Genomic DNA, 13,867 nt, shown 5'->3' on the forward strand with positions numbered 1-13,867 from the left:
TTTTTGAAACTGCGTCATTAGAATCTGGTTCTTTTCCAGAGGCCTGGTATTCTACTGTATATGCAGTCTGCTATAATCCCAGGATTTTCCCATGTAAATGACGTTAATGCTTCCTCCACTAGTGTGCTCCTGGCTAGAGCCCTAGCTAAACATAAACTTCTGCTAATGTTCTCCTATGTTGACCTACACAGACTTCCTGGGGACATCCCATGTTGTAAAGTATGTGCATAGGAATTTCCTGAAATACAATTCTCATTTCTTAACTTCCTGTAACTCTCCTTAATTTTTTATCTCTGTTCAGTGAATTCACACTTTCCCTCTGGCTGGGGGGATTGTTAGTAATCTTTTTATTCTTTCTCACAAAGAGTGCTCTAAAAAGGACCTGGCAGGGTACAACTTGTAGAATAATGCCAGTGTTCATGTCAATGAAGAAAGAGCAGAACTTCAGAGCAAGAGGGTGGTGTTACCCCTCTGCTGTTGGGAGGTCACACCTGGCCCTGCCTGGCAGACCTAAGTTCAGATGTCCAGGGCAGAGGTAGAATTAAGCTGTTCCCTTTCCCCAACATCTGAATACATTGCCTCAGGCAGGAGGTGTTCTGATGTACATTTAATTGAGTGTGCGTGGATAGTTGCAGGAATTTGTTGTTCTCTGGTTGTGAATTACACTTGAAGTGATTAAGGATTTTGTGTCTGATTTGTTTCTAGTCCTGATATGTTGTGTAGCAGATGCACTTGCTGCTTCCTCTTCTGACCACTACTTCTTTTTCTTCCATGTGTGAGGACTGCTACATATCCCCCCTTACTGAGCTATTGATTCTCTGCAAATTCTTCTGCTGTGTGCATTATTACAGCCTGAATGGGCATTTCAATTCTGAATGGGCTCAGTCTTTGAGCATTCTGTGCCCTCTGGGTTGTACTAGCTGTATTTTTTCAGCTGTATTTCAGTTTTAGCTCTGCTTTATATATATATTTTTAAAGATAATATGATAGACATATTCTGCCTTCATTTTGCACTTTCTGTGCTTGGTTTCTAGAGAAACTGAATTAGAAATAAGCTTCTGTTTAGTCTCTTGCCTTTCATCATTAAAGTCCTCTGAAGCTATCAGGTTGGAAAGTGATGTCTTACAAAAGGTATGCGGCTGAGGCTTATGGTCTCCACATCACTGCTTCTAGTCAGGTGAAATTCCTTTAGTTGTCTCAAAACTAAAAATTTTCAAGATGTGACCTGAGAGACGTTAATTACAATGTCCTGAGGCGTTAGGTTCTGTTTTGATTAGTTTTAGGAGCCTTATCAGCAATCTCATAGGTATCAGCTTCAGTGTTTGGTGGAGATCACCAGATAATAGTCTGCAGATGGTGTGTTACCTTTTTTGTGTTTTCTACACCTCTGAAATGCTCTGCGCTTTGTGATGAGAAATATGACACACACTCAGCTTTGTGGAAGCTGGAACTCTTGTGTCTCTGCCTGCAGAATATCAGTTGGAAAATAAGCAATTTTCTCTTAAATGTGAAATAATTTTCTGCAGTTAATGTCAACCTTGTTGCATACTGGTAGAATCCTGTGTTGCTAATTAGTGCAGTAGCATACAGACAGAATTTAGTATGCTACATTTTTATTCTTACAAGCCAAACTTAATTTTTATGCAGTCTTTCCTCCTGACATTTACATACACATTATGTGAAACAGTCATGTTGCATTGCATTTTCTTACCTCCCTTCTTTTAAACATGAGAAAACACCTATGAAAGTGGTTTCCAAGAATCTAAGCTGATTGAATTGAATGTTATGGAATGAAATTTCCAGCAGAACAAACTTATCCTTTTATCACATTAAAGTAATGGATTATATTCACCTTGGAGGTCACAAAGTAGGTGTTTGCCTACCTGTGCATCACCTGACAGTCACAGTTAGAAGGGAACTTGGCTTAACAAACCCCTGCTTTGTCCAACCCAATATAATAGATACATATATATATATATATATATATAGCATACCTGTAGCTATAGTCATGTGTACTTATTTTTTGTATGTCTTTCTAAAAATCTGAGTCTTTTGCCTACCAAAGGAAGAAACTTGCCTTATTTTTTTTTCCCTAACTGAAGAAGTGGTTAAACTACAAAATAAATGGTGAAAAATAAAAAAAGCACAATTCAAACCCCCACACATGCCACCATTCCCAAAATAACACTGTCTTTGGAAGATGGTTGACTCTAATGGTTGATGGTTGGCTTTTCAGCACTGTCCCTTGTGACATTTTGGTCTCTAAACTGGAATGATACAATTTGATGAATGTACGACACAACTAGCTAGATGGTTGCACCCGAAGAATTGTGATCAATAGCTCAGTGTCCAAATGGAGATGTATGATGAGTGATGTTCCTGAAGGGACAGTACTTGGACCACTGCTGTTTAACATCTTTGTTGGCGACATGGACAGTGGAATTAAGTGCACTCTCAGCAAGGTTGCTGATGACACCCAACTGTGTGGTGAAGTCAACACCTTGAGGGAAGGGATGCCATCCAGAGGGGCCTTGACAGGCTCAAGAAGTGGGCTCGTGCAAACTGCATGAAGTTCAACAAGGCCAAGTGCAGAGTTCTGCACCTGGGTCAAGGCAATCCCAAGCACAAATACAGGCTGGGAGGAGAAAAGATTGAGGGCAGCCCTGAGAAGAAGGACTTGGGGGTGATGGTGGACTTCTCTCCCAAGGAAGGTGAAGTTTTATTGCATTCATTACTCACATTTTATATGCTAAAATAGTACTTGCAAAAAGTATTCGAAAAGAATATTGCCAGTTTTATAAGGTAGCCATCTGTTCAAGATTGGGTTCTGTAGTGGTGTTAGTAACATTAGGAAATGTAGTAACTTTAGTAGTGACATATGTTGTAACATGAGTTAGTTCTCTTTGATAGGCTTAACATACCTGTCAATGAATTCATGCTTAGCTACTACTTTTCAGTTATTTTTTGTGAACTACATGCAGCAGAACACTAATTTCTTACCAGCTCACATAAATGTAAAAAGTTCATTCAGAATAAAAAAGAAAAAATAAACAATGCTTTACTGCATTGACTCTGCCTTCCTTGTGGGAGAGCCTCTCTTCTGTTTCTTTAACCTCTATTTTCAGTTCTGTAATGTGCAGCTTTCCTTAAAAAAGTGCAAGCAAAAAGCATGAACCAATACTATCAACACATTGTAGATCACTCACCTTAGAAATCTAACTTTAAAGCAGACTCTAAAACCAGATTTTTATCTAAACATTAGGCATAATTTCCATCTGCCTAAGCACTTGCTGTGCTGTTCTTGCCTGTCTTCCTCTTTGGGTGTGTGCAACCTTCTCCTGTTTAAGAACCTATTAATTACTAGGTTAAGTGCATCCTTCCTGATCGATACATTTTATTAAGGTAACATAATTTCAGAGTTCAATGTAGAGAGCATATTTTTCATTTGTGGCACAAGGGAAGCTTTAATAATCATTAACCTGGAGAATTCTCTCTAGATGATAAGGCAGATAAAATGTTGCAGTTGGTTCAGCTCCTGTGCTTTCATAACCTGGAGAACAAGTCAACGGCTTTAAAAACTACATCCAGCTCTTTCACAAATTGCTCTCTGGTCTCACCTGCTCAGGTTGCTCTTAGTTGTGTGACACACATAGTTGTGTGCTAAAGGGTTAGAAAGATGCCAGCAACAGAATGGAAACAATAGCACACCTGAGATTAATGCTCTGTTCGGTTTCTGGGTTGTCTCTGTATCCTTTGAAGATTGCCCTAGAAAACAGTTCTATATGCAAGGTTAAAAAAGAAAGAAAAAAGTGTGATCAAATCGACCTGTTAGTATGTCTAGAATAAAAACTTAAGAATGGGGACAAATTACTGTGTAACTTGCATATAGTTTTTTAAAAGAAGCTTTACCATTGTGTCAAAGAAGACAAAAGATAGATTAGTTAAAAAGAAAGTAAGTCTTCATTTCTTGTGATTTAAACTCAGGCCTCTTGGCCTACCTTTTACTTTCAAGTTTTTCTAGCAGTGAATCTATCTGTTTGGAGGTGTGTAACAAAAACGACCTTTAGTTTCCATTTTGAGTAATTTATAGTGGTACTGTGAGCATAATATTTCCCCTATCATCATAGTGATGAAAGGTTTATATTGAAGTCCAATACTCTGCATCTTGAAAAAAAAAAAAGAAAAAAAAGAAAAAACAAAGAAAAGAAGATCTATTTAAAACTTAAGCTCAGGAGTGTGCTGGTTAAGTGTGACATTCACAAGCTGTTTTGCAGTTATGAAAAATGCATGAGAACATAACCCACACAGCTTCTAGAATAGTCAGGTGATTTTCAGTGTAATTTTCCATTAAAGCTTTCTTCACTACATAGAATTTGAAAATTTCTGAGAAAGAGAAGTATTCACATGTCCAAGTAGCACAAGGACTCATAGGGAGGGATCTTCCTTTGGCTTATATACAACAAATAATGACAAAATTTTCATAGAAAAGATTTGAAGGCTTTGTTAACTAAACAAGAAATGTATGCATTCAGTAAATAGCCAGTTTTCACCCATGGCCAAGATTGTCTTTTTATCACATACGTCATGACATATTTTGGTTGAATATGAGCCAGCAGTGTGCCTGCGTTGCCAAGAAGGCAAACAGCATCCCAGCTGATATCAGTGTAGGCAGCAGGACTAAAGAGGTGATTGTCCCCTTCTACTCAGCTCTGGTGAGGCCACTCCTGGGATACTGCGTTGTTTTGGGCCCCTCTCACTGCAAGAAGGAAATTGACGTGCCGGAGGGTATCCAGGGAAGGCCAATGAAGCTGGTGAAAAGTCTGCAGTACAAATCTTATGTGGAGTGTCTGAGGGAACTGGAGTTGTTTAGTCTGGAGAAAAGGAGGCTAAGGGGAGGCCTTATCACTCCATAACTACCTGAAAGGAGGTTGTAGTGGGGGTTTTGGGGGACATTGGGTTCGTCTCCCGAATAACAAGTGATAGGATGAGAGAAAATGGCCTCAAGTTGTGTCAAGGGAGGTTTAGAGTGGATATTAGGAAAAATTTATTCACTGAAACTTTTGTCAAACACTGGAATAGGCTGCCCATCAAAGTGGTTGAGTCACCATCCCTGGGGAAAAAAAAATGCGTAAATGTGGTACTCAGGGACACGGCTTAGTGGTGGACTTGCCAGTGCTGGGTTAATGGTTGGATCTGATGATCTTAAAGGACTTTTCTTACCTAAATAATTTTATGATTCTATGTTGCTGTTCTAGAAGGTTAAAAAGGAGGACTAAGCAAAAAATGAATAGTGGTAGAAGTATTGTAATATTAGGTCTTCAAAGTAGCTTTGAGCAAAGATTTACTGAAATTAGCTGAAATTCAGCTAAAATTAGTACTTTTTTCTGTTGAGAAATCTTGCTTAGCTTAAACTGGAGGATTGCACCAGCTTTCTAATACATGGGGTACTACTTGCAAGTCTGATGCTTGAGAGATGTCAGTTGCTGGTACAGGCACTGTACATCTGATGTACTCTGAATGTGTCTCACTTGCTATGTGTATTTCGGTCAACCCCATCCTTGGCAGAATATGGGACTCTTGTAACTAAACAAACACAAATCTCTTTGCATATGTATTCCTATGTATTTAACTAGAAGGAATAAAATACCTTAAAAAGGAGAAATTACATTTAAAAGTTAATTTTATACATATGATTTTAAAATAAGCATTTGACAAAAAAAATCTTGGTGTAGCAAGACATGTTTTTAAACAAAAAATGGTTCAAAAAGATAAACTAATATGGAGAAATCTGAGAAAGAGATTTCATTGTCATGAAGCTGAAAAATAGCTGTGTGAAAGGGGGAGTGCAATAATAAAGTGGGTTACAATTTTCAGCAGTGACGTGGAACTTCAAATTATTTAAATCCCATTCATAGCCCTTTATTTAAGTCCCTTCACGCTTAAAAACTAAGTTTTAGAAAGTATTGTATTTTTGCATTATCTCAGTCTTCACCTTCTTTATAATCCAGAAAGAAAAAGAAGGAAAGAAGTGCTTGAACTTCTTACCTTTATAAGCAAGTTGAAATTGTAAGTTTGATGTATTACATGAGGCTTCATTTTTTAAAAAATGCAAAAATGTTGAGAAAACAGTCACTTTAGTCCTTCATTTTCAAAAGCTATTGCCTGTATTGAATGAGACCTGTCTTGGTGTTTCATTAAGAAATATCATGCAAATTAGTTTGCAAAGTCTCTTTTGCCTCAGAATTTAATTGAAATTCTTTTGGTAAAATCCTCCGGAGAGTTTTTCTACACCAGGTACCTTCAAAAATTGTAAGCCCTTTACAGATTACAAGTGGAAGGAAAAATAGTATCATAGACTCATGGAATGGTTTGGGTTGGAAAGGACATTACAGATCATCTAGTTCTAACCCTGCCCTGCATGGGATGTCCTTTTTCTCAAAGGGAGATGGAATAGTGTGAGAACATGGGCAATTCCAGCTTGTGACCCAGTTGCAATAGAGCTGACGAGGTGCTGTAACCTGGAAAGAGGAGGATATCAGCCACGTGGTTTTACTGCAGAAGGGAGAGGTGGTGGCCAACAAGCTGGGTTTCTGTTTTCTGGTTGTTTCTGGTCTGCTCGAACCCGGTATGAGTGGGCTCTGGACAAGTGATTCGGCTGTCTGGGGAGGGTGGCTGATCAGCCTTGTTGCTCCAGAGCTGAGTCCTGGGACTGTGTGACATTCACCCTGAGGACAAGACAGCTGAAACCAGCACCTCATCTGTACCATCAGGACTTAGAGATTCTGGTCCTGCCAGTGCAAGCTTTCAGTGTTTTGCCCATTGCAAGGATGTGGCAGCATCCAGGAGGAGAATGAGTCAAAAAGCATGACCTTAAATCCATGATTTTGGCAGCTGAAGTATGGAGAAACAAACTTGAGGTTGTAGGAACAATTACTGTTGATGATTTGCTGTAAGGCAGTGCATAAAAGGCATCCTGTTTCCCATCAAGATCTAAGGCATTACAAGTTGTTGTGACCTTTAGATTATGGTTTCCAGCAGTATAAAATAAAAGTAAATCTCAGTGTGAAAATAAGAATGGATATAAAACACATGTATAAACCCTGCTCTTTTTCTTCCTCACCATGAGGAAACCAACAGTGAACTGTTCACTGCTAACAAGGACAGCATTTCCACTACAAATAAAGCTACTCACTGTGTGTTTGCTGCAACCTACAATTTGGGAAATACTTTACTATCCCTCTTCATTATATCAGAGACACTTAAATGTCTAAACAATTTTTATTATAGTTTTGTAATGTTCCGTTATTCTGTAATTGGATGCTTAAATGAAAAGGCTACTTGAATAAATATTTTATTCACCTTTGTTAGTGACATCTGTAATAAAACTAATTAAAAAAGTACAAAATTCATATCTAACCAGGCAAAATGTATTTTAAGCACAGAAAATTTCTTCCTTATCTATAATGAAATGTTCCAAATAATGTAACAGTAAAAAGTTTTGAGAGTTCCCATAAAACAAAATTTTATCAATCTCTTAGTATTTAGGAATTGGATAGCAAAATAATTGATTGTTCTGTGTATTGGAGGGAGTTGAAAGGGCTCAGTTTTGCAAACATCTGTGTGTATATCCTGATGCCATTCAATACAGGCTGGGATGTTAATTTCAAAAAAGATGTATATATGCTGAAGACAAATGTAGAATAGTTGAATAAAGAGAATTTTAACCTTTGATAGCTATTGGTTAATTGGGTGTCATTGTGGAGAGGTATGAGGTACCAAGCCATCTCAGCTTAGATGCTCTTGTCTGTTTAAACAGAAGTAGTTTTTGACTCAGATGATTTAAAACTTTTGGCCATGGTTTTAAAGAAGGTTGCACACAGATGTATCCTGTACTGTAATATTTTTCCTTTCTAAAAGCTGAAATTTGCTAACTTTTTGTGTTTTAGGTGTAAAATCCTAACTGTGAGTATATACTGTGAGCAGCTGTGCATGGCTTAGAGTGTCCCAGTTTAATTCAACTACACATACTGGATTTGCTTGGCTGCTCTTCTTTGTAGTGTTATAACCAGAGTACTAACAAATCAGTCCCAATATGTAACAGGACCATCAATGTTGACCCTCCAAAGTTTCTGCTCTGTACGTTATTGGTTTGTTTAGGAACAACACATCTGAACACTGCAGTCTAAAATATATTTAGATAAGTCTGAGGTCAGCTGCAGGTCAGTTTTTTCCAATGACCTTCTGATCTTGGGGGAAAAATAAAAGGCCCTTTCATTCCAGACAACTGAAAAATGGGGAAAATTGGAAAAACAGATTGCACTTCAAAGAACTCAAATGTTTTCCAAGAACTTCACTGGAAAGTTTTCATGTCAGGTAAAATTCTGGTTTTAAAATATTGTGGTGTTCTCTGTTAGGACTGTGTAAAAGTGAGGCAAAGACCAGTCTATAGTAAAAGCCAGTTGAGCTCTCTGTCCTTTTGACCAGGAATCATTGCTTAACTTGGTTCAATTTTAGACCCTTAGGCTACAGATGTTAAAGCTTACAGGACTTGATTCAACCATGCTGCATGTACGTACCATTAAAAGTATGGTGTGATTATGTGATTATGAGTTACATATAATGTAACTCAGAATCAAAATATTCTCACTGACCATACTTTCCTGTAGTATTATGACCACTGTCTCAAAAATGGTTGATGTTCTGGGACACTGACTACTATGAGCAATGTTTTTGGGTGGGCTTTACTCTAAAAATAAAAATTAAAATTAAAGCAGCTCTTTTAATCTGATTTTATAGGGCAGATTAAGACCGTTACTTAAATCTCTTAAGAAAGATGAGATGGCTTAGTTGCTAATGATCTTTCTCCTTGTGTGAAGTGATGTATGTGAAAAATAAAACAAATGTCTCTTTGATTAAGAAGAAAATCCTTTTTATAGTTACAGTGATATAAGTGTACTGCTCATATCGGCAGTTACCATCTGGGATGTTGAATAATGTTTTATTTGAGTAGCCTATTGTATTGTTCCATTAGCTCTGCTATTAATTTTAATTTTTTCTGGTTTCTGAAAATATGCTGCTCTGTGAGTTTTGATAATGATGTTTGATCTCCAAAGGCTGAATCAAAGTAGCCAATGTTGTACGTGCAATACATACTGAAACATCATCTTTTTGTGTTTTGTTTAGCCTACAAGCCCCAAGTTTGGAAAAGCAGACTCATATGAAAAACTGGAAAAACTAGGGGAGGGATCCTATGCTACAGTATACAAAGGGAAAAGCAAGTAAGTGGTGGGTTTTTAAATTTCTTTTTCTGTGTAAATGACCATAAGGAGAAAGTAATAACTGATGCTGCTGCACTTGTACATAGATTGCTTTGAATGAATGCCCAGTGCTACTGGCAGCCATGTAATGCCATGGTGAAAGAGGCTGAGACAATATTGCACAGGTAACATATTACAAGAAACAAGATGAGATCCCATATTTTTAATCTCAGTTTTGTTTGTACTTTAATGTTGTACTACTTTCTTAATAACCATACCAAATTATTTTTAGGGGTAAAAGCACAGTATACTGCCGAGTAGGTTTTTGTGATGTTTTGAGAACAATGATGAATATATGCAATAAGTCATTGGTCTTATTTGTAATTATTAAAAAGCTTGAATAAAAAACCATGAAGGCAAGGAGTGGAATTCTGGACTACTGTAAGTTCAGTTTGTTTACAAGAGTTTTTATTTACAATCATTGCAACTACTCCATCTGAAAGTCATCTACTGTATAAAAAAATGTTTTTTCAGCCATTTTAATGCTATCTGTTGCAAAGTTTTTATTCCCAGCGCCCTAAGTGCTTCTATATAAATATACATGCTTAAAATAAGCTAGTGCTTTAGTTGAGAGTTACCTTTTGTCAAGCATTGTGTTGTGAATGTTCATAAATTCAATCAAATTATCATAATCAAATTTTCTATAATAACAAAGCAGTTCTGAGAGAGAGATTGGGTATGTGTGATATCTTTATTTAAAAACTTTGATAGATGAGGCACCTCTGCTATTCTCAGTAGAGAGAATATCATGACAGTCATAGCATAGAACAACTACTGGAAAGGAAATAAGTGTTAACATTTTCCAGGGTCATGAAGTTAGATAGGTACTGAAAATTTTTCTTTTTTCCTGAACATTTGTAATAAATACCCTTGTGTCTCAGTAGCTTTGAGGTCGATGACTCTAATGACAGTTGATATGAATAAAAAGATAATCTAAATGTAGAATTATTTACACCTCTGCAGTTAGCTTATATTGTTAATGGTTCACATCACTTGAAGTTCCAGACATACACGTGTAAGCTTTTTATTGAGGTCTACATAGTATGAGAAGGCAATGTAGATTTCAGCTTGTGCCTTATTAGTAAAACACTCAAGTAAAATCACGGTGTGTATTTGGTGATTGTTACCTGATATGTCTTGACTTTCAATAAGATTGAACAAAGGCAACAGGGCTTCTAGGTGTCCCATCAATCAGTGAAACAGAGTGGAAGTTAAAAATAAAACTAAGTGCTTCCCTGAAGCTGCTTCATTCGGTGATGATTTGTGAATGTGTTGCACAACATAAATTGGTTAGAAATACTAATTTGTTTTAGTAGAGCTGACTGCAGATCTGTAAGAAATACTTCAATGATTTTAATGGTAGCTGAATAATAAATTGAAATTACTGGGCTCTCTGTACCCTCCAGAGCAAGCCCTGGAAAGTAGCATGAATTATTAAAAATATATACAACTTTATTCTGCTGCTTCATCTTTAGTAAGGTCTGTAAAATGTATTTTTGAAAAAAGTGTAGCTGGAGTTACAGTTATATGCATAAGAATGAATATGCAGAGACTATTTCTGTTATAGTAGTATTTCTTCACTTGCTTAATTTTGTTTGACTTTTTCTTTCCTCTGAGAATTGAATAAGTACACAGCACACTAGATCCAGCACCTCCAGTCCAGACTTCTGTTTCCTGAACAAGCTGAATTACTTCACAGTGGGAGTAGGTTGTAGTTTAGGAACAGGGGAAACACTACAGGGACTATCTGCTATTTCGGAAAGTTGAGGTAATGTAGCCCTGTTATCTCTTCTGTCCCCATGAGGAATCCCCATGAGGAATCTCTGGCCTATTTGATATTCCCAAAGAAAAAAGAGCACCACTGCTGACATATACTTCTGGGAAAGAGATAGACAGGGAAGGGTGAATGGATGGGTCAACATTGGCTCTGGCCATTCCAGAAGAGCCTAACTTTGCTACTGCTTTTTTGACAGATCAGTTCTCACTGTTAATCTAAAGTGAGACAGGAATAGATACAGATTTTTTTTTTCTAGCACCTGATGTAGGTAATAGGGTGAGATTGTGATAAACAACACTGTGTTCCCCTGGCTACAGGCTCAGTGGGAAGCAAAATGAACAAAACAGGTCAAATGAGGGATGCTGCTTCTGGCATGTGCCCAGTTTGATGCTGAAGGATTAAGCCCTCATAGCACACGGCAGAATGCAGACATGATGTGTATTTGGAAAAGCTGGTAATACTTGCACAACAAGTGCATTTTGGTCAAAATGTTTAAGAATCCCTAATTCTCAACTTCTGTGATACTTGGCTTTCTCATTTTGCCGGAATGTTTCTGAGATGTGTCCTTAACTGGAGCTGGCGATTGAGCATTTAAGATAAAATGGAGCTGTTTTGAATGATACTTTATACTCAGAATTATTGTGCTTGATATTTATCACCAGCTATATGTGGTGAGTTGTAGGGTTTGGGTTTTTAAAATGCAATTCCAGACATAGGTTTCAGCTTTTAAAATTATTTCCCCTGGTGATCATAATGATGGAATAAAAACTCCATGATCTTACCTTCCTATTTAGAAAGACTAAAAGATCCATAACTGCCTTCAATCACACAAAGTCAGTCATTCCCTTCTTAAAATTTGAACTAATGCATTCAGTAACGTGCTCTCGGGACAAGCCTGGCTTTTTACAGCTTGGAGCAGGATCAGCCTTACCAAGATCTTACTTTCCTATAAAATCCATTACTTTTTTTTTGTCTGTTAGAGTATTGGTGGTATTATCCCAGGAAAGTGAAACAAAGTGGGCTAATTCCTCTTACTGGATGATGGATTTCTCTTTTTGCAGTCAGAAAAAAATGATTCCCTGGGGTGAGGAAGCAGCAGAGTGAATAGGACTGTAGTATTGAGGAAAGGATTCTCATAGGCTAGGCTTTGCTATCTATGGGGGAAATAGCCAAGCAGCCTTTTTTTTCTACCTGACAGTTACATCAATGGGCAAATCCATTTGATTTCACATGCTGCACATCAAGTGTGCATAATGAAACTCATCTTGGCCTGTTCATTTCCTAGTTTCATTCAGGTTAGGTTCTCGTGTGTTACTTAGTGGTATAAAATCCCAAGAGGCTGCTTACTGCCTGAAATTCAGATCACTGTAAAGCAGTTTATGCTTTCTGTTTAGAGTAAAAATTTGGATAAGTAAGCCTAACAATTTACTGATAACAGTGTAAAAAATGATGAAAGTTCTATTTACTCTGTTGGGCTAACATTTGCCATACAGTAGGTGCAAAGCAATAGTGCCTTTTTAATTCCTCTATGGCTGTTGAGCTAAAGAAGTGCTGTCTGTGTACTGACATGTATATCTTCCTGCTGTCACTGACCTTCTTCCCTCTTAAGCTTGATTATAAATTTACCTGAATGTACAGCAGTTGGATCTGGCTTGATCTGTGGCGCATAAATGTTGATGTGAGTTTGTAGGAGTCTGAAGATGAAGCTGGTGACAGCACAGGGGAGCTGCTGCCAACCAGAGCTCCTTACAAAGCAGCGTGGAGGCCTTGTGTACTTTCACTGGGAACTCTACATATTGCACTTAAGGGAAAAACCTGTGCTTTTGGCAAGATTACGAGTTGGCATGGTTTCTGTGCTCTCCTCCCACTGTGTTCAATTGCCCTTCAAGGCAAAGAATTAAAAAAAAATTACTTCAGTTAAAGTGATGTGATCTGTGACTGCTGCTTGCACAGCGTGCATTTGTGTTTTGAGAGGCAAGCCAATGGTATCTCCACTGCTCCTGCACCACTGCGATCTTGATCTGCTTCTTGCTTGTCCATGTGATTTTTAGTGTACCCTTACTTTTTTTTGGCACCTATACTAAATTGCTTGTGCTCTAAGTATGGCAAAACTATGTAGAATTTGTAACAGTGCTCACTCAACACATTTTAGTCCAGTTTCTCTACCACAACATTCCATAATTTCAGTTTAGCCCTAATAAAATGCTTGTCCTAATGAATTCTGGCCCAAATCCCTTAGAAAAGAAACGAATAGAGTACTGAGCAGAGCATAGTGGAAGCTGATGCTGTCAATGAGAGCTTGAAGGCCATAGAGTTGTTAGGCAGTCCTTCAGTTGAGGCACCTCTCCTGGTTCTGTTTGAAATCTGAATTGTTTGTGTTCACGGTGATGCAAATGTGTATCCAAAGATGAAAGGTATTTTATCTGCCAGCCAGGGCATTTTGTGTTTAACTCCATCAATGGGGAGTTTGTGATGCAAAAAGTAGACCTTAGAGAGAACTTGTGCCCTGGAGGGCAGGCACCATGCTCTATGCCAGCTGTGGTTTCCATTCCATGTTATTCTTGGTGCAGCAGAGAATATTTGAATGATCAGTGGAAACTACCTGGACTTGCTGTTGGCATGAGGTATACATTTTAAATACATAGCTAACCAGAGTATTTCATATATATGTTTGGGATGGCTGCTTGCAAGAAATAGGATGACAATTAATATGTTATTAATACATAATAATACATTTTTATTTTTATTTTTATGATTCTGAAACTTCTACTGA

At 37.6% G+C, this 13,867-nt stretch overlaps 1 protein-coding gene across 1 annotated transcript in view; it reads left to right on the forward strand.

Annotated features, from left to right (window-relative positions):
- The window catches only part of CDK14 (cyclin dependent kinase 14), a 311,039-nt gene that overhangs the window by 82,872 nt on the left and 214,300 nt on the right, over positions 1-13,867 (forward strand). Inside the window, exon 4 of the mRNA XM_008494133.2 lies at positions 9,184-9,278. Coding sequence (XP_008492355.1) covers positions 9,184-9,278 — 95 coding nt within the window. The remainder of the gene's footprint in view (positions 1-9,183; positions 9,279-13,867) is intronic.

Source organism: Calypte anna, chromosome 2 (assembly GCF_003957555.1).
Source record: "Calypte anna isolate BGI_N300 chromosome 2, bCalAnn1_v1.p, whole genome shotgun sequence".
NCBI classification, from domain to species: Eukaryota; Metazoa; Chordata; class Aves; order Apodiformes; family Trochilidae; genus Calypte; species Calypte anna.